The 26,194-nt window shown below is 46.8% G+C and overlaps 1 protein-coding gene across 2 annotated transcripts in view; it reads right to left on the bottom strand.

The window, feature by feature from the left end:
* The window catches only part of LOC138293507 (vitamin D3 hydroxylase-associated protein-like), a 283,695-nt gene extending 272,309 nt beyond the window's left edge, over nucleotides 1–11,386 (bottom strand). Inside the window, exon 1 of one of the 2 annotated variants that reach the window (XM_069232748.1) lies at nucleotides 10,973–11,386. In XM_069232748.1, the coding sequence (XP_069088849.1) occupies nucleotides 10,973–11,182 (210 nt within the window). In that variant the 5' untranslated portion in view covers nucleotides 11,183–11,386. The remainder of the gene's footprint in view (nucleotides 1–10,972) is intronic. The other variant, XM_069232747.1, reaches the window with a different exon arrangement.
* Between the last annotated feature and the right edge of the window lie 14,808 nt (nucleotides 11,387–26,194).

The following is a 26,194-nucleotide window of genomic DNA, read 5'->3' on the forward strand; positions in this document are numbered from 1 at the left end:
ATGTATTGTTAAAGAATAAACTGTTGAACAGTGCTTAGAAGCAAGGAGCAGCAACCAGGGATATCTAGATGTGCCAGACCAGGTCAAAGTCAAAAGTTCAGGCTGACTACAATGGTGCGCAGGCCGGTTTCTGGGGTACAGTTAGGCCAGCTGAACAAAATTACCTTGAATCCAAGTTGTGAGCGTTGCGTGGATCTGAGGCGAAGATGCGTTGTGCGGCTAATGCGGTGAGGCTGTGGTGTAAGGGCCTGTTGAGCTGTTGAGGATCTTGTCGATGGAGTTTGCCAAGCGTAGGCTGATGTCAGGGATGTTCTGCGCAGCCGAAGTGATGCATCAGTTCCGATAAGCAGTGAAGCTGCGATGCAGAGCTTTGGCATCATCGTCGAGGCTACTGCCAACGAAGGATGCAATGACCTGCTCCAAGGAAGCATCACGTAGTGGTAGTTCCGAAGGCAATGTGACGAACCTAAGATGCGTGGTGCAGCGACAATGCGAGTCTTCTGAGATAGGTCCAATCCGCACCACAGTGGGGATGTATCGGTTCTGCTTGAAGGTGCACTGATCCAAAGAGAAGATCCATTGGTTTTGCCCTGAGATGGGCTTCTAAGCTAATAAGACCCTTAGGCCCAAGGGTCCAGGACTGGAGTGGCCCCACTTGGCAGGGTAGAATCAAAGATGTCTGAGCCCAGGTGCAAAAGTAGGGTGGTTGAAACACAGCATATTCAGGTGTAAGTGGGGCTGTGTCCAGCTCGTCCCTCCCTCCCATCCTACCCAGGATAGCCCATCAAGTCACACTTAAGCTCCCATTCTGTGTGACTGTCTGGGGAAATACAAAAAGCCCAGACCAGCTCTCACACACCCCAGACAAGTGATCAGAGACAGACTGCAGGCACCAAAAGGTGAAAGCCAACTAAAAGTGGCAATTTGAAATCTGATTCCACCATAAGTTAGGATTTTAAATTGTGGTTCCAGTGACACCAAACGTGGGGATGGGGCTATCTCTTCCCATTATGAAATTATGCTTATAAAGTGTAATAAGGTAACTCCTACATTATCCTATGATAGAGCTAGGCCTTGCAATAGTGAAACACAAATGTAAGAGTTTTTCACTACTAGGACATGTAAAACCTAAAAGTACATGCCCAACTTCTTAAATACACTGCATTCTGCCCTTGGGGGTGTCCAGGGCCTACCGTTGGGGTAGTTTATATGTATTTGTTAGAAATGGGGTCTCTGGTTGGCTAGGGTATGCACCTAAGCCAGGCAAAATCCACCATTCTAGTAATAGCAAGTATTTTACACACCAAAGATAACCTGTGGTCATCCTCTGGTAGCTTGGCGCAGAGCAGCCAGACTTATCAAAAGAGGCAATGTGTAAAGTATTTGTGCAGCACGCTAAGTACAGTAAGGGGAAACACCACAAAAAGGACTTAACACCAACTTAGAAAAATAGATAAATTTTTATCTAATTTAAATGTGACCATAACAACAAAAATCCAATAAATACGTCTTAATTAATTGATGCACAACGATCAGTCATCAGTCACCCCTCATGAAGATATGGATGTGGTTGGTGCCAAAACACTGTCCGTTGCTAACAGTGCTAGCGCATGTTCCACCAGAAAAACGTGAGGTTGAAATGCAAGTTTGTCAGGGAACACGTTGTTAGCCAAGAAACAGTGTGCCCCTTGCTAGCACAGCTAGTGTGTGTTCCACGAAAAAAAGAAAAAAATGAAATCCAACCTATTCCTCATGAAGGGAGCACATCGTCAGCAGGGACAATAGGGAGGGCAAGGATTGGCTGTAGTGCCCTCGGGCCCGGGAACGCAAAGGACTCACCCTGGTCGACAAATCAGGCCCCACTGAGCCCCTTACCTGAAGCCAGGTGCTGTCTTTGTCCAGAGTTACAGCCCGCTGCCTCTGGGGCTTCATGGAGCACAAGGTGCCCTACAACGCCCACGCAGGGTTGATGCCAGTTTCCTCTTCTCAGCCAGTCTGGCATTGTGGGTAAAGCAGGGCGTGGGCTTCGAGCTATGGAGCAAGGTCACATGACGAGGGAGTCTCACTCCATCACCGAGGCAGCCTAGGATCTCCTACACAATGCGGTGATCCTCACTCACCGGCTTTCCTTGGCACTGCGGCACCACCCCACACGCAAAGCAGGTGTTCTCGGGCAGCGGAGAGCACTGTTTGTAGCAGGATGAGTTCAGGGGCCAACACAGCACTGCAGAAGCACGTTTTGTGGCAAAATAAGGTTGGCAACCACACCACAGCAGGTGCTGGACTGCAGGGAGCGCTTCTTGTGGCCTGAGGTAGTTGTAATCACACAGCAGTGGTCGCTGAGTTGCAGGTAATGTTCGGTCTGAGCACACTGAAGAGTTTTATGGCCCTGAGACTTCTACAACAGGGGGCAAGCCAACAAGCCCTTGGAGTCCTTGGGTGAAGTGGAGGTTGTAGAGGGCAGGTTCAGTCCTCCCCCTGCAGAGGCAGCAGGCCCTCCGTGCAGCACAGCATTAGGCAAGCAGGAGGCCAACACAGCTGAGCAAGTGGCAAAGGTGGCAGTCCCTCCTGGCAGCGCTGGTCCTCTTAGTTGCAGAGTTTCCTCAGGACCCCAAAGTGAACTGATTTAGTGGGCTTTGGGGTCCAGTACTTCTACCAAAATGCATCTTTGAAGTGCGAGAGACTTCAAAAGGGGCTTTGAAGATCGCAAGATCCCTGCGCTTCCTTCCCTGGCTCCAGACACTCTACATGGAGGTATGTAACCCTTTGAGTGAGAAGCGGTACAGCCCTATTCAGGTGTGAGTGTCAGTTCCTCCCTCCCATCTTGCCCAGGAAGACCCATCATCCTGTTGATGGGCCATCAGGATACAAATGTCACACCAAAGCTCCCCTTTTATGTGACTGTCTAGAGGGAATGCACAAAGCCCAGCTGTCATCTACCACTAACATATATTCAGAGACAGGCAGAGGCACCGAATGGTTAAAGTAAGACAATACCAACTTTCTAAAAAGGTCATTTGCAGACTTACAATTTAAAATACAACTTCCCCATAAGTTGTGATTTTAAATTGTGAGTCCAGGGACCCCAAACTCCATATTTCTATTTTATCACAATTGGAAATTACACTTAAAAGATAGTTTAAGGTAATCCCCATGTTATCCTATGGGAGAGATAGGCCTTGCAAAATGAATTTCAGAGTTTTTCACTACCTAGACATGTTCAACTTAAAAGTACATGTCCAACTTTTTAAATACCATGCACCCTGCCCTTGTGGCTAAGAAGGGCCTACCTTAGGATTGATGTGTAATAAAAAGGAAGGCTTGGAGGTCAAAATAGCAGTTTAAAATTGCACACGCAGGCTCTGGAGTGGCAGTCCTGAGACATGTTTGAAAGGCTCCTGTAGTAGGTGGCACAATCAGCGCTGCATGCCCACTAGCAGCATTTAAATTGCAGGCCCTGGGCACATGTAGTACACTTTACTAGAGACTTACAAGAAGCTTAAATATGCAGATTGCAGATAAGCCAATGCCAACATGTTTTAGCATACAGTACACCTGCACTTTAGCACTGGTCAATAGTGGTAAAGAGCCCGGGATCCTAAAACCAACAAAAACAAGGTCAGAAAATTAGGAGAAGGAAAGCAAAAGGTCTGGGGATGACCCTGCAGAAAGGGCCATTTCCTACAATATTAAAAAGGAAAGTTTGGGCCTGCCAGGTTGAAACAACAGTTCGAAAATGCACACACAGGCTCTGCAATGGCAGGCCTGGGACATGTTTTAAAGGGTATGCGGGTGGCACAATCAGTGCTAAATGCCCACTAGTAGCATTTAAATTACAGGCCTTGGACACATTACTAGTATAAGTGAATTAAACATGGCAATTGGGTACAAGAAAATTCTACCAGGTTTTTCGGAGATAGCACAAGCACTGTAGCACTGGTTAGCAGTGGTAACTTGCACAGAGTTCTAAGAAAAAAAATGAATTGAGCAAAAAGGTGGTCCAAAATCCACTGTCTTGTATGCAGTGGCAGTCCATTATACACATAGAAAGAAGATTGCCTTAGAGTGCTTTTCCACTTCCGTTGGCCTACAGAATCCAGTGACATATTAAAATGGGGTGGAACACGTATGCCAAACCCAAGTCTGAAAGTTCCAAGAAGATATCTGTAAAGCTTATGGGTCATCCAGGATTGTCATAATTCTCTGGCTCAGCTCAGGAACAGATCCCAGCCCTTTTGTCCCCCTGCTAGATCAAGTTAATTACATTTCTCTCCAACAGCAGGAACAAAAGTCTGTCTCACACAAAGGGAGCAATTAACAGTGCTTCACTCAGATCTCGGGGAGGAAAGAGGTGGGAAAGAAGGGTCTGCATCCATTAATTAGCTGCCACACTGTACCAAGGATGGGCCAGTACAAGCCCACTGAACAAAGGACGGAGCCCAGATCTCTGGAGCCAACACAGGAAGAGGCTCTGCTTTAAAGTTTTGTTGGGAAAGGCCCTGGCATTGATGTTAGTGAGGAGTGGAACTGAGGGCCCCAGAGATGTGGTCAGTGACTCCTAGAGTGATGCCATTTTGTATTGTCCCAGCATGCTGTTCAGGAGGGTTGGGGCAGGGGTGGAGAGGTGATGTGGCACCCCAGGATAGGCCAGAGGTGCCTGACTTCTAAAACTGTATTCCCCCACTTAGAAGGTCATGCACAAGGGGGGAGTTCTCTCTTGATTGTGTTATTCTGCTAGATACTGGGACTGGAGGCGGTAGCCATGGAGAACTGGAATGAGAAACCCCTTGATATCCATCTGGACTGAGGGCCCTGACTACAGTTGACTCCATGACCAGTGAGGATCTTCCCAGGACCAGGGAAGCTGGTCCACTAACACCCCTAAGGACTAGTTAGAGAAAGAATGGGGCTTCTGCACCAATAAGGAGAGAAGCACCAGAGGGGGAAAAGGGGAAAAGCTGGTGCAGGAAGCCAGTGGAACCAGTTCCCTGCAAAGATCAGCACCTTGCAGGCCAGAAGGCCTAAGGAAAGTGCTACAGATGGCCATGGCTTGCCACAAGGAGCACAATTAGCCCAGGATGGAGCAAAGCAGCCCAACTACGCCTGAGATATGAGAAGAAGAGCAATTTGATCTTTGACCCACCAGCGCACTCATGGAGTTTCCTTTTCTAAACCCAGTGAAGGGGTGTGCGCAGGGCCCCCGTCCAAGAATTCAGGAGGCCTGGGGACCCCAAACCCCAGGCTGTTTCATAGATTGGGGGACCCAGGACCCCAACTCTGTGCCCCTGATGTGCCACAATGATTGAGAATCGCCATTGTGCTCCCTCCGAGAGAATGAGAGAGAGACAGAGAGAGAGATAGAGGGAGCCTGGGCCCAGGATCTCCAGATCCGGACACCCAATGAGCAATGAACAGTGGGGTGCCATGCCCAAACCCTCCATCCGTGGTGGGCCTGTCCTGCTTCGTGTGCCAGTGTCTGGGGGGAATGGGCAGACACCACCAGCATGAGCGTAAGAATAATTTGTAAGAACAGGTAAGAGAGGAAGGAACTTCCTGTTCCCGCAGCAGAGGGAGAGAGGCTGCCGTGTGGGAGCCAGCGTGGCAGTCAGAAGTGGGTTCCCAGAGCTGCCACCAACTTTGGTGGTACGCGGGGGTGCACAGGTGGAACTGGGCACCCCCAGATTAATAACAACAGAAAGGGTAAAAAGCTAGCTGCGAGGCTGCACAGCTCAACAAAGGGAGTGGCGGAAGCCACTAATAAAGTATGTACAAGTTCCAGAGGGAGCACCCAGAAGACTCTGCAGGCTTGATATGGACAAAGCCATATGCTGTTTTGGTGGCTTTAGGGCAGTGGGGCCACCACCAACAAGTGCCAGAGAGTGCAGGGGAGCTGTGGTAGCCCCAGCCCCCACCAAGGAACCTCTCCTAAAAGGTGACCCTATGTTAAGATGGTAAAGAAGAAAAGGACACCCTGAGCCCTGTCTAAAATTTTCAAGCACTCTCCAGGCTGGAGTTCCACCTCTACAGTTGGGAGTGCAGCACATAACCCTTTGGGGCTGCTTTTATGGCTGCAGGTTCTGTGGCCTTAAGATGATCAAAGAAGACACAAAGACATGGTGGATGTTGGAAAATGTTTTATTTAAAGATAGTTGTCATAAGGATTTGAACAATGCTTTACTGAAACATGTTGTTCCTGATAATTTGGCAATCCGTCTTTTGAAAATATTATTCACCATAAATGTAAGCAATGCCTTATTCAAAGATATCAATGAAAATGCTTTATTTAAAGGGTAGTTAATGTTGACAGTGATTCATATTCCTGAGAATTTGCAATGTTTATCAATGATGATGTGAGCACCTAATTGCAATGCCTGATTATGCATATTAAGTGCAAAAAAATACATCATGCTCTATTATTGATAATGTGTGCACTTGATTGCAATACTAGACTATACATAATAAGTGCAGAGGGATTATGGTTACTAATGAAATTAAGTATTACCTTCATGCAATTCAAGACTTGCACTGTGGTAACTCTTACCTGATATAGCTGATGCCCCCACATATGGTTATGTGCTATATCGTACAAAAAAGGGGGAGTGTACTGTGAATTTTGGAGTTAAAATGTAATGTTGACAAAGTTATTCCCACCACCCTTTGTGTATTTGTACATTACTGCATTGTACTGAGTAGTGTGTGTGCAATATATGTACTTTTAATATTCTAAATAAAAGCACAGGCTGGACAATAATTTATTAAGTGTTATTATTGCGTGTCAGTGAATGGTGATTACTAGCCCATACCATCTCTCTTGAGTAGGCCTTTATCTGCTCTGCTTCGCTACCCTGAGAGAGTCAATGGGGTGTTTGGTTTCCATTGGATGGTGAATGTGGACCCAAATACTTGTGCAGGCCACACAACTAATGGCCTGTTTCTTTATGCAATATATTTCAAACAGAGGGATACTCACGCTGACAGTGAAGAGATTAAGCTAAGGAATAAATCACTTCCTGTAATGTCTGGAAATATTCATACACAGCAGGTATGTGAGTGAGCACCTACTGTTATTTGAAGAGGTTCAGGAGAGTACAGAAAGGAGAGTACAAGTTTATGTTTTGCTAATTTGCAAAGTTTTGGGAAGTGTGTGAGATAGCATGCTTCATTTCAAGAGAGAAAAATTGAATTCAAATGGTGAGACATATGGGATAATGTATCACCTGCTGTACACTATAAAGATATTGCAAGTCACAAAGAGTTCTGTGAACATTCAGAGGAACAAGACCACAGGGCAAATTCATGTAGAAGGCCTGGGATCTCCTAGGTGACTTGCACTATTCTTTAAATGCACATTAAGGGATATTTTATTTCTTATAATACATGACCACACCATCACTCTCCTCGCAAATCTCTTAAATCCCTGCTGTCTTGCTTCTTCATACTAAGGAGATAGTATGGATGCAGACATGGAGAATAAAATAATGATCTGTAGTGTCACATTAAACACACTAAAACGCAGCTAGCATTTTGTTGCACAACTATATTAGAATCAGTTTGATGTGAATTAGATTTAAAAAGTGCCATAGCTCAGTGTGAGATGTGTTATTTCTGGTAAGGGAAATAAATGCGTTGCCACAAAATTTCCCCTTTCGGGTTATCACTGTTTTTTTTTTTTAGAAATCAGATCTGTTAGAAATGGGGTCTTTGGTTGGCAGTCAGGTTACCCCTGTCCAAGCAAGGACCCTCACTCTAGTCAGAGTAAATCACACACAATCCCAATTACCCTGTTCTTACCCTCTGGTAGCTTACCACTGAGCTTAACTTAAAAGTCAATGTGTAAAGTATTTGTCCAATAAATCATACAATAACACAGTATAAACACCACAAAAATACTCCACACAGGATTATTTATCCGAGTAGAATAAGGTCAAAACGATCAAGATTTGATAAATGCAAGTTGAAATATCTCTTTTGAAATGATCAATAAAAGTCTTTACTTCTTAAAAAGCAATAAGTGTCTCTTGAAAGCACAAAGTCCGTGGTTTGCATCTAAATGATCCGCACAGAATCGCAGAGGACGAGATGTGTGGAAAACGGTGAGTTGTGCGTTGGTTTCTCCGGGCGCACACAGACAATGCGTCGATGTTTTTCCACGCAGCAAGGGCTTTCCGCTGATTTCTGGCGCACAGGCTTGGATCCTCTTCGGGTTGTGAGGTACTTGGACGCCCCGGGGATGATGCGGAGAAATCCTGGGCATGCAGGACAAAGTAACAGGAGCTGCGTCAATCTTATGGGCAATGCGGGGAAATTTCTGTTGCACAGCAGGCGCTGCGTCCATTCTTCTTGCAGGAAGTCGGGCTGCGTCGTTCGGGGTTGGTGATGCGTTGATCGAATGGGCAGTGCGTCGAAGTTCCGGTTGCAACACTGCCGCTGAGTCGATCTCCACTCAGGGAGCCAGGCTGCGTCATTCCGGTTCAGCATGGGGTGATTTTCTCACTGCAGGGAAGACTGTGCGTCGATTTTCACCACACAAGGAGTTACTTCTTGCAGAGATTAAGTCTTTTTGGTGCTTAGACTTCAGGAAACAGGAGGCAAGCTCAATCCAAGCCCTTGGAGAGCACTTCTCAGCAGAGCCAGAGGGCACCAAGGCAGCAGGGAAACAGCAGGGCAGCAGTCCTTTTCAGCAAAGCAGTCAGGTGAGTCCTTCGAGCAGCCAGGCAGCTTCTCTTGGCAGGTTGCAGGTTGTAGTTCAGAGTTTCTTCCGTAGTGGTACCTTCTCCAGAAGTGTCTGAGTTGGCAGGGTCAGAGGCCCTGTTTAAATACCCAAGTGTGCCTTTGAAGTGGGGGAGACTTCAAAGAGTGGCTTAGAAGTGCACAAGGTCCCTTTTCAGTTCCATCCTGTCTGCTAGGGTACCAGTAGGGGGTTTGGCAGTCCACTGTGTGAGGGCAGGGCACTGTCCTTTGACATGTAAGTGTCAGGCCCTCCACCGTCCCAGCCCAGGAAGACCCATTCAGTATGCAGATGTGTGCAGGTGTGACTGAGCATCCTGTGTTCGAGATTGTCCGAGTGAAATGACCCAGCCAGACATGGATTGTAAGGCACAGAAGGATTTAAGTGCAGAGAAATGCTCACTTTCCAAAAATGGCATTTCTAAAATAGTAATATTAAACCCAACTTCACCAGTCAGCAGGATTTTGTATTACCATTCTGGCCATACTAAATATGAGCTTATTACTCCTTTCAGATCATAATCTACCACGCAAACAGTATATGAGTGTAGCCCTAATGTTTGCCTATGAAAAGAGCAGGCCTCATAGCAGTGTAAAACTAATTTAGGAGTTTTACACTACCAGGACATGTAAACTACACAGGTGCATGTCCTGCTTTTTCCCTACATAGCACTCTACCCTATGGGTTACCTAGGGCTTACCTTAGGGGTGACATATGTAGAAAAAGGGGAGTATAAGGCTTAGCAAGTATTTTTAAATGCCAAGTTGAATTTGCAGTGAAACTGCACACACAGGCCTTGCAATGGCATGCCTGAGACATGGTTAGGGGGCTACTTATGTGAGCTGCACAATTAGTGCTGCAGGCCCACTAGTAACATTTAATCTACAGGCCCTGGGCACATGTAGTGCACTTTTACTAGGGACTTATGAGTAAATTAAATAAGCCAATTGGGTATGAGCCAATGTCACTGTGTTTTAAGGGAGAGAACATATGCATTTTAGCACTGGTTAGCAGTGGTAAAGTGTGCAGAGTCCTAATACCAGAAAAAACAGTGTCAAAAAAGTGGAGGGAGGCAGATAAAAAGTTGAGGGTGACCACCCTAAGGCAGTCAGGCCTAACAAGATCATTCAAATAACATGTTAATTCTTGCTTTCTTTGTTTAAACTACAGGTACAAAAAAGCCCAGTGACCTGACTATCACCTTGGATGCTGGCAGCAGGCATTATGATATCGCACTTCAAATATAGTAAGTTATTAAAGTTGACAGTAACACCTTCTTCTTATTTCGGATTACTAACGGTATTACAACTGCTCTAATAAGAAAGTTACAGACAGGTTTTTATACTGGAATTTCAGACCTGCATATGAATGAGGACTCCCTTGGTCCCTGTAATACTTTTCATATAGGTGGTGAATCAGCTGTTCCCAGCATGTAGCAGATCATAAGAGTGGGTGAAGGCATAGCAGCTGAAAAGCACTGATTGATGTGCGCACTCAGAGCACTGAGCAGCATTATAAACGAGGAGAGGAAGCAGTATACAAGGTACCAGCCAGGGACCAGTGGAACAAGCACATGTAGAGTTTCCCTCAATGCTAAAGTAGATTATTTTCTGTCCAAAATTCTATGAGCAGTTGATTTCATAGAAGGGGCACAGAGGGACTGTGGGAGTACTGTGTTAGAGTTTGGATAGAGGTGTTAAGGTGCATTGGCCACCACCAATGCAGCTACAGAAAAGGCACCACATCTAGGAAACCCATGCAGAAAAATCCAACAAATGCTGCTGCTGGAATACTTGCCAAATATGGATACTAGTACTGTACCCTGTGGAGGAGGGAGTATGAAGAGAGAACCTGGTCAGTTCCCACGTATTCTATTACCTTAAGATAAAGTGGGTCTTTGACGGCATTTTAAGAAAGCAATACTTCTATTTCCAGGAAAATCCATCACTTACCTGCCAATATTTCAGGGAATTAATATCACCATCATATATCTGGCAGTCTTTAAGGGACTGATTGGTCTCCCTGCATTGGAAGGCAGATCCACCCCCTTGCCTGGAGGAATTGACTCCACACCTACAAGGAGACCATGATGACTCTCTGCCAGGAGTATAACCACCACATGGCAGACAATAAACTGGACAGATATGCCTCAGAGCTGTGTAAAGGGAATCTTATTTTTCTTTCCAAATTCTCCCTTCCACAAACGCCTCTGAGACCCTCTGCAGAGAAGCAGATGGAAGGTACCTGTCGTTCAAATGTCAGAACAGCATCCTCCATCTGCCGGAAGCTCTCTTCCCTCCTCTTTCGTGCTTCCTCCACTTTCTTCACTGTCTGCCTCCTCCGCATCCATTTCATCGCGAGGAAGACTGTGGCTGAGCCGCAGAGGAGGCCGGGAATCAGCCGAGGGTCCAGCTCGCCCTCGGGCAGCATCTGCCTCAGGTTGACGGGGATCATGGCTGCTTCCTTCTGTTTCTTTCCCGCTTCACCTCAGTGACTCAGGCCTCTTCAGACAATCGGGCAGCGCTGGGACACAACAATATTGGCAAACTGCTGCACAGAGTACAAAGCAAACAAGGAGCAGGGGACAGAAATGGCACGTGGGCTTTGAAGCATGCGAGAGTTTCCAGGCCGGATTTGTTGGCCAGCAAACACTGATTCATTCCAAAGTCAGTGCCAGACTTAATTTAACCACAGAGAGTGCTGTATCCTCAGATGACCCACTTGGAAGGAGGTGCTGGACTCCCGTTCCCCTCCTCTCCATTTTTGTCAGAGACGTGATTAATGAACTCGTAGCTCTGTGCCAAGTTTTGGCTGCTGCGGGCATCACAGAACTGTTATTGCAGATTGCAGTTTGAACCGAGTATTCGCATTTGTTCAGAAACCATGTTTATGTCCAGTTTTGTAAAAAATGTATCCTGGCAGACGACCAAAGCTATAGTTATGTAGCCCTCGGTTACAAACTAAAATCAACCCTGACAAAGATGTTCAAATCTGCCACACTCTACAGGAGGTCTTGACTAGAAAAGGGGCAGCGGTGGCATTCTTTGTAGTGTCATGGCAGCCCACCCTGCTCTGAAGTGAGGCCCCCCAGTCTCCAACCAACCACGAAAATACTAGTGACAGAATCAGGAAAGATACCCACACGTTATTTTAATTACTGGAAAACATGACCAGTGATAAAGGCTAAGATCAACAGTATCACAGAATAACCATAAGCCTTTTACCTTTACTTTAACATTTGCATGTATGAATACACTATGAGGGTATGTGGCTTGGATATATCCCAGGGATTGAGCTTTGGGAAGGAACGCTCAGCTGTGCTCAGCATTAGATTATGAGACAAGCTACTTCCCAGTCCCGTTCAAAACATGAAACAAAGCAGAATGTGATATAATAAAATCTCGAGAAACTGAAGGTGTGTCCCAAGCACATACCAGTTTGCCTCTAAAACGGGAGTACTGACTGTAGGAGGCTGGCCTGGCTTGTAGTGGGTACCAGAGGTACTTACACCTTGTGCAAGGTCCAGTTATCCCTTATTAGTGTAGAAGAGGTGTTTCTAGCAGCTAAGGCTGATAGAAGGTAGCTATGGCAAAGCAGCTTAGGCTGAACTTTGAGACATGTAAAGCTCCTACTATACCACTGGTGTCATATGCACAATATCATAAGAAAACACAATACACAGATATACTAAAAATAAAGGTACTTTATTTTTATGACAATATGCCAAAAGTATCTCAGTGAGTACCCTCAGTATGAGGATGAGAAATGTACACAAGATATATGTACGCAATACCAAAATTATGCAGTAATAGCAAAAGGAAGTAATGCAAGCAGTGTAAAATTACAATAGATTGCAATAGGAGCACATAGGTATAGGGGCAACACAAACCATACACTCCAAAAGTGGAATGCGAACCACGAATGGACCCCAAACCTACGTGAGCTTGTAGAGGGTCGCTGGGACTGTAAGAAAACAGTGAGGGTTAGAAAAATAGCCCACCCCAAGACCCTGTAAGGTAGGTGTAAAGTGCACCTACAACCCCCAAAGAGCACTCAAGTCTTAATAGGGGGATTCTGCAAGGAAAACCAACACCAGCAATGCAACAACAGTGGATTTCCGGACCTGAGTACCTGAAAGACAAGGGGACCAAGTCCAAGAGTCGCGACAGTGTCGAGAGTGGGCAGCAGCCCAGGAAATGCCAGCTGAGGGTGCAAGGAAGCTGCCACTGGGTAGAAGAAGCTTGGTGTTCTGCAAGAACGAAGAGGACTAGGAACTTCCCCTTTGGAGGATGGATGTCCCACGTCGTGAAGAAGCTTGCAGAGGTGTTCCCATGCAGAAAGACCGCAAACAAGCCTTGCTAGCTGCAAGGGTTGCGATTAGGGTTTTTGGATGCTGTGTAGCCCAGGAGGGTCCAGGCTGTCGCCAATTGGATGAGGAGACAGAGGGGGCACCCAGCAAGTCAGGGAGCCCTCACAGAAGCAGGCCTCACCCGCAGAAGTACCTGAACAGGCACTTGAGAGAAGAGTGAACCGGAGTTCACGCAAAGTCACAAAAGGGAGTTCCACGACGCCGGAGGACAACTCAGAAGGTTGTGCACTGAAGGTTAGAGTGTCGGGGACCCAGGCTTGGCTGTGCACGAAGGAAATCCTGGAAGAGTGCACAGGAGCCGGAGCAGCTGCAAATCACGCAGTACCCATCAATGCAGTCTAGCGTGGGGAGGCAAGGACTTACCTCCACCAAACTTGGACTGAAGAGTCACTGGACTGTGGGAGTTACTTGGACAGAGTTGCTGAGTTCCAGGGACCACGCTCGTTGTGCTGAGAGGGGACCCAGAGGACCGGTGAAGCAGTCTTTTGTTGCCTGCGGTTGCAGGGGGAAGATTCCGTCGACCCACAGGAGATTTCTTCAGAGCTCCTGGTGGAAGAAGGAGGCAGGCTACCCCCAGAGTATGCACCACCATGAAACAGGCGAGAAAGCCGGCAGGATGAAGCGATACAAGGTTGCAGTAGTCTTCTTTGCTACTTTGTTGCGATTTTGCAGGCGTCCTGAGCAGTCAGCGGTCGATCCTTTGGCAGAAGGTGAAGAGGGAGATGCAGAGGAAATCTGGTGAGCTCTTGCATTCGGTATCTGAATAATTCCCCAAAGCAGAGACCCTAAATAGCCAGAAAAGGAGGTTTGGCTACCTAGGAAGGAGGATTGGCTATTAAGAGAGGTAAGAGCCTATCAGAAGGAGTCTCTGACGTCACCTGCTGGCACTGGCCACTCAGAGCAGTCCAGTGTGCCAGCAACACCTCTGAATCCAAGATGGCAGAGGTCTGGAGCACACTGGAGGAGCTCTGGGCACCACCCCTGGGAGGTGCAGGTCAGGGGAGAGGTCACTCCCCTTTCCTTTGTCCAGTTTCGCACCAGAGCAGGGCTGGGGGATCCCTGAATCGGTGTAGACTGCCTTATGCAGAGATGGGCAGCATCTGTGCCCATCAAAGCATTTCCAGAGGCTGGGGAGGCTACTCCTCCCCAGCCATCACACCTATTTCCAAAGGGAGAGGGTGTTAAACCCTCTCTCAGAGGAAATCCTTTGTTCTGCCTTCCTGGGCCAGGGCTGCCTGGACCCCAGGGTGGCAGAAACCTGTCTGAGGGGTTGGCAGCAGCAGGAGCTGCAGTGGGGACCCCGGAAAGGCAGTTTGGCAGTACCCGGGTTCTGTGCTAGAGACCCGGGGGATCATGGAATTGTCTCCCCAATGCCAGAATGGCATTGGGGAGACAATTCCATGATCTTAGACATGTTACATGGCCATGTTCGGAGTTACCATTGTGACGCTATACATAGGTAGTGACCTATGTATAGTGCACACGTGTAATGGTGTCCCCGCACTCACAAAGTCCGGGGAATTTGCCCTGAACAATGTGGGGGCACCTTGGCTAGTGCCAGGGTGCCCACACACTAAGTAACTTTGCACCCAACCTTCACCAGGTGAAGGTTAGACATATACGTGACTTATAAGTTACTTAAGTGCAGTGGTAAATGGCTGTGAAATAACGTGGACGTTATTTCACTCAGGCTGCACTGGCAGGCCTGTGTAAGAATTGTCAGATCTCCCTATGGGTGGCAAAAGAAATGCTGCAGCCCATAGGGATCTCCTGGAACCCCAATACCCTGGGTACTTCTGTACCATATACTAGGGAATTATATGGGTGTACCAGTATGCCAATGTGAATTGGTGAAATTGGTCACTAGCCTGTTAGTGACAATTTGGAAAGCAGAGAGAGCATAACCACTGAGGTTCTGGTTAGCAGAGCCTCAGTGAGACAGTTAGGCATCACACAGGGAACACATACATATAGGCCACAAACTTATGAGCACTGGGGTCCTGGCTAGCAGGGTCCCAGTGACACATAACAAACACACTGACCACGTAGGGTTTTCACTATGAGCACTGGGCCCTGGCTAGCAGGATCCCAGTGAGACAGTGAAAACACCCTGACATATACTCACAAACAGGCCAAAAGTGGGGGTAACAAGGCTAGAAAGAGGCTACTTTCTCACACTGACTAGCTCTAAAAACCAAAATATTTGAAGCATGGTTAACAAGTTAATATACTTTTTTACATGTCTATTCATTTGTAGAGCATTAAAACCTTTGTGAGCATCCAAGTGCTGTAAGCCTTAGTGATTGACCTGTTCATGAATGATTTCAACCGGACCCATTTTTGGCATATGTGTTTATGGATAGCATATAGATATATGCTATATTAACCCGCAAGCAGGCAGGATGTAGCATTGGTGTTTTATTTCACAGGCATCACATTTTACACATCTCATGTTACCTCTTTAGCGTACCTTGTACTATTCTCCCTCTTTGTCCTGCGACTTGAAACCAGTGCTTAATATGTAAATAAAAACGTGCTGGTGCCCAAAGCCCTCCTCTTAAGCACATGGCTACTGTAATTAAATGTGCGAACATGGAATACTGAGGCAGCGTAATCCTGAGGCCATTTCGGGCCTCTTTAATACATTTACAGTCACTCCTTGCTCCTTCAGCTTACTCTTGCAGCTTTCTGCTTTCTCCCTTTGTGACGCTTTTTCGTTTTTCTCTTCCTCCGTCTTTCCCATGTGTGTCTTTTGCTAGCAAAAAATCCTCAAAAATAAGTGCCGGTGCTCCGCACCAGAAGCAACAAGCACAAATTAAGCACTGCTTGAAACCTTAATTATTTTAAAACTGATAACGAGACCCCGCCTGTACCAGAATGTAAATGTCCATCCCATGCTGCCTTCCAGACACAGCCTTTGTGTGACGATGCCCCTCACTGGTTGGAGGTTTCCAGCCTGGAACACACACAAAAGGGTGTCAGTTTTTGTCATTTGACTGTGATCAAGAAGGACAAATGGCTGGGCCTCACCTGAAGGATCCCCTTTACTTTGCACAGACATCCTCTGCAGTCCTGCTCCTCCAGCTTCCCCACAATTTGTTTTGAGCGGCAATACTTAAGGACATTTAATTAGAAGCCCCTTGCTAACAAAGGGAGACCTTTCACCATCATCTCAACACAGTGTCAAGGTCTCCACCATCCACCCACGGGAATGCAGGCACTACACTTCTGCTGTCTATGGAAACTGTCCTTGCCCTCCATCTCATACCATGATACAACAAGGGGCATTCAAAGGGACCCCACTTTTCAGTTAGAATAAATACTGTCATCCAATCCTGAGGATGAACATCACACAACATTCACTCCAGCATTTTCAGAATCTGTTTGTCAATGTTTACATTATTTACCCATGTATTTATCACACTTCTATGATTCTGAGGTTTTTATACTGGGGCATAGTTATCAATAAAACAGCTGGTGAAGTAGCACAAGGACCCTTTCCTTCCAAAATATTTTACTACTAATATAAGGAGTGTGGCCCTTAACCTTTGCTTTTAATAGTACCCATGGAACATACACCACACCACTGCTGTGCTGCTGTGCTGCTTGCAATTGCAGTAGTCAATCAATCAGGTATTTAAAAAGTGCAGCTTATCACTCAGAGGGTCTCAAGGCACTGTAGGGAACGATACGGAACAGTCAAAGAGCCAGGTCTTGAGGTTCTTCCTGAACTGGATCAATGAGGGGGATTGCCTGGGGTGGAGAGGCAGCATGTTCCAGGTTTGCGCTGTGAGGTGGGAGAAGGATCTTCCTCAAGCTGAGTTCTTACAGATCCTTGGGGTGGAGGCAAGGGCGAGCTGGGCGGAGCTGTCTGGTCGGTGTGTAGAAGAAGAGGTGGTGGTTGAGGTAGGCAGGTCTGATGTTGTGTAAGGCCTTGTATGCATGTGTGAGTGATTCTTTGGTTGACTGGTAGCCAATGGAGGTCTCTCAGGTGTGCATAGATGTGGGTGTGGTGGGTGATGTCCAGGATGAGTCTAGCCGTGGCTTTCTGGATTGTCTGGGGCCTTGATTGGAGTTGCTTGGTAAAGCTGGCATAGAGTGCATTGCCGTAAGCTTGCTGCTGATGAGTGCCTGAGTGACTGTTCTTCTTTACTTGATGGGGATCCATTTGAAGATCTTTTGGAGCAGGCGAAGCGTGTGGAAGCACTATGATGTCACAGCATTGAATTGACAGGCCATTGAAAGCGAGGAGTCGAGGAGGATGCTGAGGTTGCGTGTGTGGTCAGTGGGTGAGGGGGGGGCAAGAGCTATGGGCCACCAGGAGTTATTCCAGGCAGAGGGGGTGGAGCCCAAGTCTTATCAGAGATGAGCTTCAGGCAGTTGTCTTTCATCCAGGCAGCTACTGCCTTCATTCAGTTGTAGAAGATGTTCTTGGCTGTTGATGGTTCGTCAGTGAGGGAGAGAATCAGTTGGGTGTCGTCGGCATAGGAGACAATGTTGAGACCATGTTGTCTTATGATGTTAGCAAGCGGGGTCATGTAGCTATTGAAGTGGGTGGGGCTCAGGGAGGAGCCTTGAGGGACACTGCAGCTGGTCTCTGTAAGTTTCGAGGTGAAAGGTGGGAGCCTGAATCTTTGGGTTCAGCTGGTGAGGAAGAAGCAGTTCCACTCAAGGGCTTTGCCGCGGTGTGAGAGACGGTGTCAAAGGTGGAACAGAGGTCCAGGAGGATGAGGGCAGATGTTTTGCCATTGCCAAGGATGGTGAGGATGTCATCTGTGGCTGCAAGGAGTGCAGTCTCACTACTATGGTTGCTCCTAAATCCAGACTGGGATGGGTCCAGGATGTGGTTGGTGTTGATGAATTCTGTGAGCTGGGAGTTGATGGTGTTGTCGATGACTTCGGCTGGATAGGAGGGCAGTGAGATGGGTCTGTAGTTTTTCAGGTGCATCGAGTCGGCAGAGGGCTTCTTCAATAGAAGGTTGATCTCCACATGTTTCCAGTCTTCTGGTAATGTGGCAGCCTCAATGGAGCAGTTCATGGTGCAGCACAGTTCAACGGCAATGGTGGCAGACAAAGGAAAGGAGAGTGACCACTCCCCTGTCCATCACCACCCCAGAGGTGGTGCCCAGAACTCCTCCAGAGTGTCTCTGGGTTTTGCCATCTTGGATTCCAAGGTGGTGGGGCACTCTGTGAGCTTGTGAGTGGCCAGTGCCAGCAGATGACATCAGAGCCCTCGCCTGTTAGGTGATTACATGGTTAGGTGACAAATCTCCTTTTCAGGGTCATTTAGGGTCTCGCCTCTCCTCCTCTTAGGGTGTTTCTTCTGATTCAGAGTGCAATACTCCAGCAGGAATCCTCTACATCAGTGGTTCCCAACTTGTGGTCCGCGGACCCCCAGGGGTCTGTGACACATTCCAAGGGGGTCCGCAGGCCTGGGCTGGGAGAAAGACATTTCTCCAGTGGGGCCTCCGACAAACACGTGCACCCTGTTTTTATATTTATTACTTCCTTTGTTCAGCAGTATTAAAAGCACTGCAAAGCTTGTGTACAACAAAACTAAAAGTGTCAAGAGAACTCTATTGATTAATGTTCCTGCTGGAGAGGAATGAGAGTTTTGGGCAGTGGCAGTTTTGACTCAAAAGTAGCGCAGATGGTTAATATCGCAGATGCTGCAAAGAACGTGTATAATGCAAAGAACAGTATTTTATGAGCATGGCACAGTGGGTTACTCCTTTTGTAACAGGGATTCTTTTATTACTGTGCAGTTCATAATAATAATCTATCACAGTGAGCTATGAACTGCCGTTAAAGAGCTACATGCAAACCACATGGCACAAATTAGAAGGTTGTTCTTCCCTAGTCTTTCATTTTCCTAATGCAGCTAAAAAAGGTTTGTTTCTGTAGAAATACACTCTTATTACGAACGTCCTCGCTAATCACTGTGCTGTGTTCTCAATTCTAAGTTTGTGCTGCTCCAGACCAAGCACTCTTAGAAAATGCCTACCAGTGATGATGACAGGTGAATCCTACCCCTTGTAGTCCCCTGTAAAGTGCCCTGACAACCTACAGTGGTATGAGAGGTGCTTTACAACAAATGAAGTACATGTGACAGAGAGGCTAGGGATAGATGAGAGGGCCCCTATGGTTTTCTTCCTTTCCCCATCACTCATTTATGTGAAAAAGCTTTCTCAGAACTTACATACATAAAAAATATCAAAACAAAAATTGCTCCGGAAATGTAGAATCTGACCTGAGGATTCACCTTTCCTAAATAAAACCAAACAATGAATAGGTAGTCACCAAGATGCAGCAACGGCCTTCCCAATAAAATGTTTTGAATTTTGCATATTTTTTTCAATATAAAAGAATGATATCTTTAGTAGTTTGAGTATTTGTTTGGTGTGTACTTGTTATATTTTTTGCAAATTATTATTTTAATGTTTGAAATTTATATCGTACAAATTGCTGGGGGTCCCCGGCTTCCAGTAATGATTCATCGGGGGTCCTCAGGAGTCAAAAGGTTGGGAAACACTGCTCTACATCCTTTACTTCATCTTCTACTGACAGAACCGCAGCTGAAGCCTCCAGGAACTCTACAAACTGCAACAAAGAAGCAAAGACGACTTCTGCAACATTGTAACTTCAGCTCCTGCCAGCAACTGCAAAAATTTCCAGGTCGTGCATCCACAGAGGACTGCCTCTCTTCAGCCTGCACCAGAAGAACTGAAGGAATCTCCCGTGGAGTGACGGAGTCACTTCCCTGCTTCAGCAGGCACCTCTCTGCAGCGACGACCGGTGGCGTGAGTCCCCTCTCCAGACGATGAGCGTGGATCCGGCAACACAGTTGGTGGACTAAAGTGACCCTGACAGTCCCAAGGTCCAGCTGTCCAACTTTGGTGGAGGTAAGATCTTGCCCCCCCATGCACCACTTGACTTGCAGTTTCCAAGGCTTGTGTGCCACCTTCCAAGAAGTTCTTCATGCACAGCCCAGCTTAGGCCCACAGCACTCCATCCTGTGATGTACAGCTTCCTGAGTGGTTGTCCGGCGGCAAGGGATCCCTTTGTGTCATGCTGCATGGGCATCCATTTGCACCTTCTTTGTCCCAGTGCTGTGGTACTCCTGTGCATGCTGCCCAGTCTTCGGAGGGCTCTCTGAGTTGCTGAGAGCCCTCTCTGTCTCCTCCTCCTGGGTAGAGGCCACCAGGTCCCTCCTGGTTCCGGGCAGCACCATTTTCCGCTAACCGCAAGCTTTGCGTGTGCCAAGGCTTGTTGGTGGAATCTAGAGACACAAACCAGACTGCAATCATCCATCCGGCATCTTCTGCACCCACCAGAAACCCACAACTGTCTTCTTGAGTGCATAACTGACGTTTTCTTCTCACCAGTGGTTCTTCTTTTGCACCTCCATCCGGGTCAGCAGGGGATCCTGTTCTCCCTGGACTCTTCAGTGTTTCTTGGACTTGGTCCTCTTCTCCCACAGGTCTTCAGGTCCAGGAATCTATTGTTGGTGTCTTGCACTCTCTTCTGGTTCTTGCAATATCTTCTTTCACAACTTCTTGGGTGTTTCAGGAAACCTACTGTGATTTACTCCTGTTTTTCTGGGCTCTGGGTTGGGTTCTATTACTTACCCTTGGTGTTTTCTTACACTCCCAGCACCCCTCTACACACTACATTTGCCTAGGTGGGAAACTGACATTCGCATTCCACTATTTCAGTATATGGTTTGTGTTCCCCCTAGGCCCTTTGTGTCAACACCAGGGCAGTGCGCGCTCTATTGGCGACTAGAATGCAAAAACCCAGCACTCTCAAAACAATGTAATTTATGCATTGTGCTGATATGTTGTTGTTTAACCTTTTGCATTGCAGAGTTCAATCCTGAAGACTTATTTTTAATGTGCTTACAAATGCTGTTCATTTGCAATGTATTGCTGCAGGCTTTCAGAGTGTGTTAGGGTGTGGTCCCTTTCCAGGGCCTTCTAGAGACTTTCCCTGCAACATGCCTGGGTGTGGTTGTGGGCTGGGCCAAGACTCTATAAAAAGGAGCCAGGCCAGCTCCAAGTGCTCACTATTCAGAGGTTCCGGTGCAGAGCAGCAGCTATATCCTGAGCTCCTGTCCCGGTGGCCTATTTGATCTTCCAGACATCTGACTTTCATTCTTCATTTGGAGATCCTTGTTCTGGGCGGTAAGATGGTGGTTGGGCTGGCCTCCCGACGCCGTTATCGAGAACTCTCATGTTCTTGGGCGTAGTTCTTTTATGATTTGACAGAGTACTTTGCAAGTGTGCAATATGCGCTTGAGTGTTTGTGACATTTGCAGGGTGACTTGCGAATCGGCAAGACGCGCAATTCGTTTCATGATAACTTAATCTTGTTATTCATTGCATGCTACCATTTCTTGACATTTGCATGGTGGCTTAAGAATAGGCAAGACGCGCAATTCGTTTTATGATGTTTTAACTTTGTTGTTCATTGCGTGCTACCATTTCTTGACATTTACATGGTGGCTTAAGAATCGGCAAAAGACGCGCGATTCGTTTCATTGTACTTTGATCTTGTTATTCATTGTGAGCTGTTATTTCTTGGCATTTACATTGTGGTTTACGAATCGGCAAGACGCGCGATTCGTTTAATGATGATTTGACTTTGACATTCATTGCGTACTAACATTTCTTGGCATTTTACATGGTGACACTCGAATCGGCAAGACGCACGATTCTCTCCTCAAGTTTAATTCATGTTGTTTATTGTATGCCACTATTCTAAGATATTTATCATGTAATATTCGAGTTGACAAGTTATGTGATTTATTTTCCTGAATCCATATTGTGTTATTCATGGTGCACAATCCTTTTATGGTTTTTATGGTGTTTACTATATATATATATATAAATCTACAATATGCGCAATTTGTGTTGAAACATTTTAAGAGTACACAGAAGATCAGAGTTTCTAGATGCAATATTGTATGGTCCTAGTATGCATTCTCAAAAAAGGATTTATATGACTGGTTTAAAATTTAGTCAGAATGTTTTTCTGATTCTCATGTAAAGGAAAGTACTTGATTAAGAAAGTTTTCATTTAATCCATCTTGATTCCCTGTCAGGTATCTTGAAACGTAGTCATTTTAAACTTAACTCTTAGATTGTTCATGTTTTCAGAATGACTATGCTTAGAATCATAGTCTAGTATTGATTTCAGGAGATATAATTTTCATATTGTGTGCTCTAACCTTTTTCTTACTACAGGTCTCCTTCCCAGCTGTTTCCCTTCCTAATCCCCTCTTCCCCTCTTGAACTCTCTTAGCCTCTGTGACTTATCTATCAGAGTCTTGGAGCTGTTCAGTGGTGGACGTGTTGGGAACGTGCGCAGACCCCGAGGATCTGGTGACTCTGACAGAATAGTGAGCCCACAAATGATTATCCTCCTGGTTTGTGTATGTTCTCAGCATGGCCACGCTGGACGAGTTAGTCAAGGCTATCACCCAGCTCCAGGCAGAGGTGGTATCATCCAAAGAATTGACAACTAGCTTAGCTGAGAGAGTGAATCAGTTGCAAGATAAGGTAGAGAAGAAGGAACAAAGTCCCACAGGTGTGTCCTGGCCAGGTACTTCTTCTCAGGCTTCTGGAAGTAATCCGACAAACATTTCCCTAAATGTTCCTTTCGCAATTACTTTAGCTCCCCCAGAATGTTTCTCAGGTGACCCTTTGAAAGCGCAATCTTTCCTGGTTCAAGTGGGACTACACTTCACCTGCAGACCACATACTTTCCCCGATGCCCAGTCCAAAGTAGCTTTCTTGTTATCATATTTGGCTGGGCATGCAGCTACTTGGGCAATTCCTCTTGTGCGTAAAAATAGTCCCTTGTTGTTACACTGGAGAAATTTTGTTTGTGAGTTTGAGAGAATTTTTGATCGTAGAACTGTAACACAGTCAGCAGATCGTGAATTATTAGATTTACGCCAAGGGAATCAAGACCTAGTGTCGTATTTAGCCAACTTTAACCGGCTGGTTGCCGAGACATCCTGGCCTGAAGAAATACAAGCGGTCTTGTTTTACAAGGGACTCAAAGAGGAACTAAAAGATATCTTAGCGCAAATCGACCCACAACCTATAGACTATCAAGAATTAATAAACCTTGTCTTGCGGCTTGATCATGGTTTAGCAGAACGTAAAGGAACGCGCAACAAGATTGAAAAATAGTCATGGCGTGTTCATGATAACAGAGACTCAAGAACTCCGAAAGAGAGACCGCCGGAACCGATGGAAACTGGAACCATCAGAAGACCTTTGACCAAAGATGAAAAGGACCTACGCAGAAAAAATGGACAATGTCTTTATTGTGGGCGGAAGGGTCATTTTGCCAAAGATTGTCCAATCAAACCAAAGAACAAGCAAGGTCCAGTTCAGAAGGTCGCAGCCAATGTACCAGTCGAGTTGGAAAACTAAAACACCCAAGATGCAGAGAAGGGTTGCTCTTGGGTGTCACCGTGGACCCTTCACAATCCAGACATCTTAAACTGGAAATAAGAGTTCAGGTCAAGAAAAAGATCTATTTCAAAAAAGCTCTAGTCGATTCTGGGGCTACTGGGAACTTTGTTGATGCCCAATTGGTTTGTGCATGGGGGATCCCATGTATTGAAAAGAAGACCCCAGAAATCATCAAGGCCGTCGATGGAAAACTCTTGACTGGAGGTCCAGTAACTCTTCAGACTATCCCCTTGTCGATGATTTGTGAAGATAAGAATCAAAGAAAGAAACAAAGAGAAAATCATTCTTGACGTGATCCATGCTCCCCAATATGGGATAATCCTCGGCTTGCCATGGTTAACTCATCACAATCCAGAGATCAATTGGGCAGAACGAAAAATCGTGTTCTCATCTGCGCTATGTAATGAACAATGTCTCCAAAAGATTCAAGTACCAAAAGTTTGTAACTCTTACATAGTGTAGGAGGCTGGACTGGCTTGTAGTGAGTACCAAGGGGTACTTGCACCTTGCACCAGGCCCAGTTATCCCTTATTAGTGTATAGGGTGTCTAGCAGCTTAGGCTGATAGATAATGGTAGCTTAGCAGAGCAGCTTAGGCTGAACTAGGAGACGTGTGAAGCTACTACAGTACCACCTAGTGTCATATGCACAATATCATAAGAAAACACAATACACAGTTATACTAAAAATAAAGGTACTTTATTTTTATGACAATATGCCAAAGTATCTTAGAGTGTACCCTCAGTGAGAGGATAGGAAATATACACAAGATATATATACACAATAGCAAAAATATGCAGTATAGTCTTAGAAAACAGTGCAAACAATGTATAGTTACAATAGGATGCAATGGGGAAACATAGGGATAGGGGCAACACAAACCATATACTCCAAAAGTGGAATGCGAACCACGAATGGACCCCAAACCTATGTGACCTTGTAGAGGGTCGCTGGGACTATTAGAAAATAGTGAGAGTTAGAAAAATAACCCTCCCCAAGACCCTGAAAAGTGAGTGCAAAGTGCACTAAAGTTCCCCTAAGGACAAAGTAGTCGTGTTAGAGGAATAATGCAGGAAAGACACAAACCAGCAATGCAACAACTGTGGATTTCCAATCTACGGTACCTGTGGAACAAGGGGACCAAGTCCAAAAGTCACAAGCAAGTCGGAGATGGGCAGATGCCCAGGAAATGCCAGCTGCGGGTGCAAAGAAGCTTCGACTGGACAGAAGAAGCTGAGGTTTTTGCAGGAACGAAAAGGGCTAGAGACTTCCCCTTTGGTGGACGGATCCCTCTCGCCTTGGAGAGTCGTGCAGAAGTATTTTCCCGCCGGAAGGATGCCAACAAGCCTTGCTAGTTGCAAATCGTGCGTTTGGCGTTTTTGGACGCTGCTGGGGCCCAGGAGGGACCAGGAGGTCGCAAATTGGACCTGAAGAGAGAGGGGACGTCGAGCAAGACAAAGAGCCCTCACTGAAGTAGGTAGCACCTGGAGAAGTGCCAGAAACAGGCACTACGAGGATGAGTGAAACGGTGCTCGCCGAAGTTGCACAAAGGAGTCCCACGTCGCCGGAGACCAACTTAGAAAGTCGTGCAATGCAGGTTAGAGTGCCGTGGACCCAGGCTTGGCTGTGCACAAAGGATTTCCGCCGGAAGTGCACAGGGGCCGGAGTAGCTGCAAAGTCGCGGTTCCCAGCAATGCAGCCCAGCGAGGTGAGGCAAGGACTTACCTCCACCAAACTTGGGCTGAAGAGTCACTGGACTGTGGGGGTCACTTGGACAGAGTCTCTGGATTCGAGGGACCTCGCTCGTCGTGCTGAGAGGAGACCCAAGGGACCGGTAATGCAGCTTTTTGGTGCCTGCGGTTGCAGGGGGAAGATTCCGTCGACCCACGGGAGATTTCTTCGGAGCTTCTGGTGCAGAGAGGAGGCAGGCTACCCCCACAGCATGCACAAGCAGGAAAACAGTCGAGAAGGCGGCAGGATCAGCGTTACAGAGTTGCAGTAGTCGTCTTTGCTACTATGTTGCAGGTTTGCAGGCTTCCAGCGCGGTCAGCGGTTGTTTCCTTATCAGAAGGTGAAGAGAGAGATGCAGAGGAACTCGGATGAGCTCTTGCATTCGTTATCTAAAGTTTCCCCAGAGACAGAGACCCTAAATAGCCAGAAAAGAGGGTTTGGCTACTTAGGAGAGAGGATAGGCTACTAACACCTGAAGGAGCCTATCAGCAGGAGTCTCTGACGTCACCTGGTGGCACTGGCCACTCAGAGCAGTCCAGTGTGCCAGCAGCACCTCTGTTTCCAAGATGGCAGAGGTCTGGAGCACACTGGAGGAGCTCTGGACACCTCCCAGGGGAGGTGCAGGTCAGGGGAGTGGTCACTCCCCTTTCCTTTGTCCAGTTTCGCGCCAGAGCAGGGGCTAAGGGGTCCCTGAACCGGTGTAGACTGGCTTATGCAGAATTGGGCACATCTGTGCCCAAGAAAGCATTTCCAGAGGCTGGGGGAGGGTACTCCTCCCCTGCCTTCACACCATTTTCCAAAGGGAGAGGGTGTCACACCCTCTCTCAGAGGAAGTTCTTTGTTCTGCCATCCTGGGCCAGGCCTGGCTGGACCCCAGGAG

The sequence above is a fragment of the Pleurodeles waltl genome, chromosome 4_2 (assembly GCF_031143425.1).
Source record: "Pleurodeles waltl isolate 20211129_DDA chromosome 4_2, aPleWal1.hap1.20221129, whole genome shotgun sequence".
Lineage (NCBI taxonomy): Eukaryota > Metazoa > Chordata > Amphibia > Caudata > Salamandridae > Pleurodeles > Pleurodeles waltl.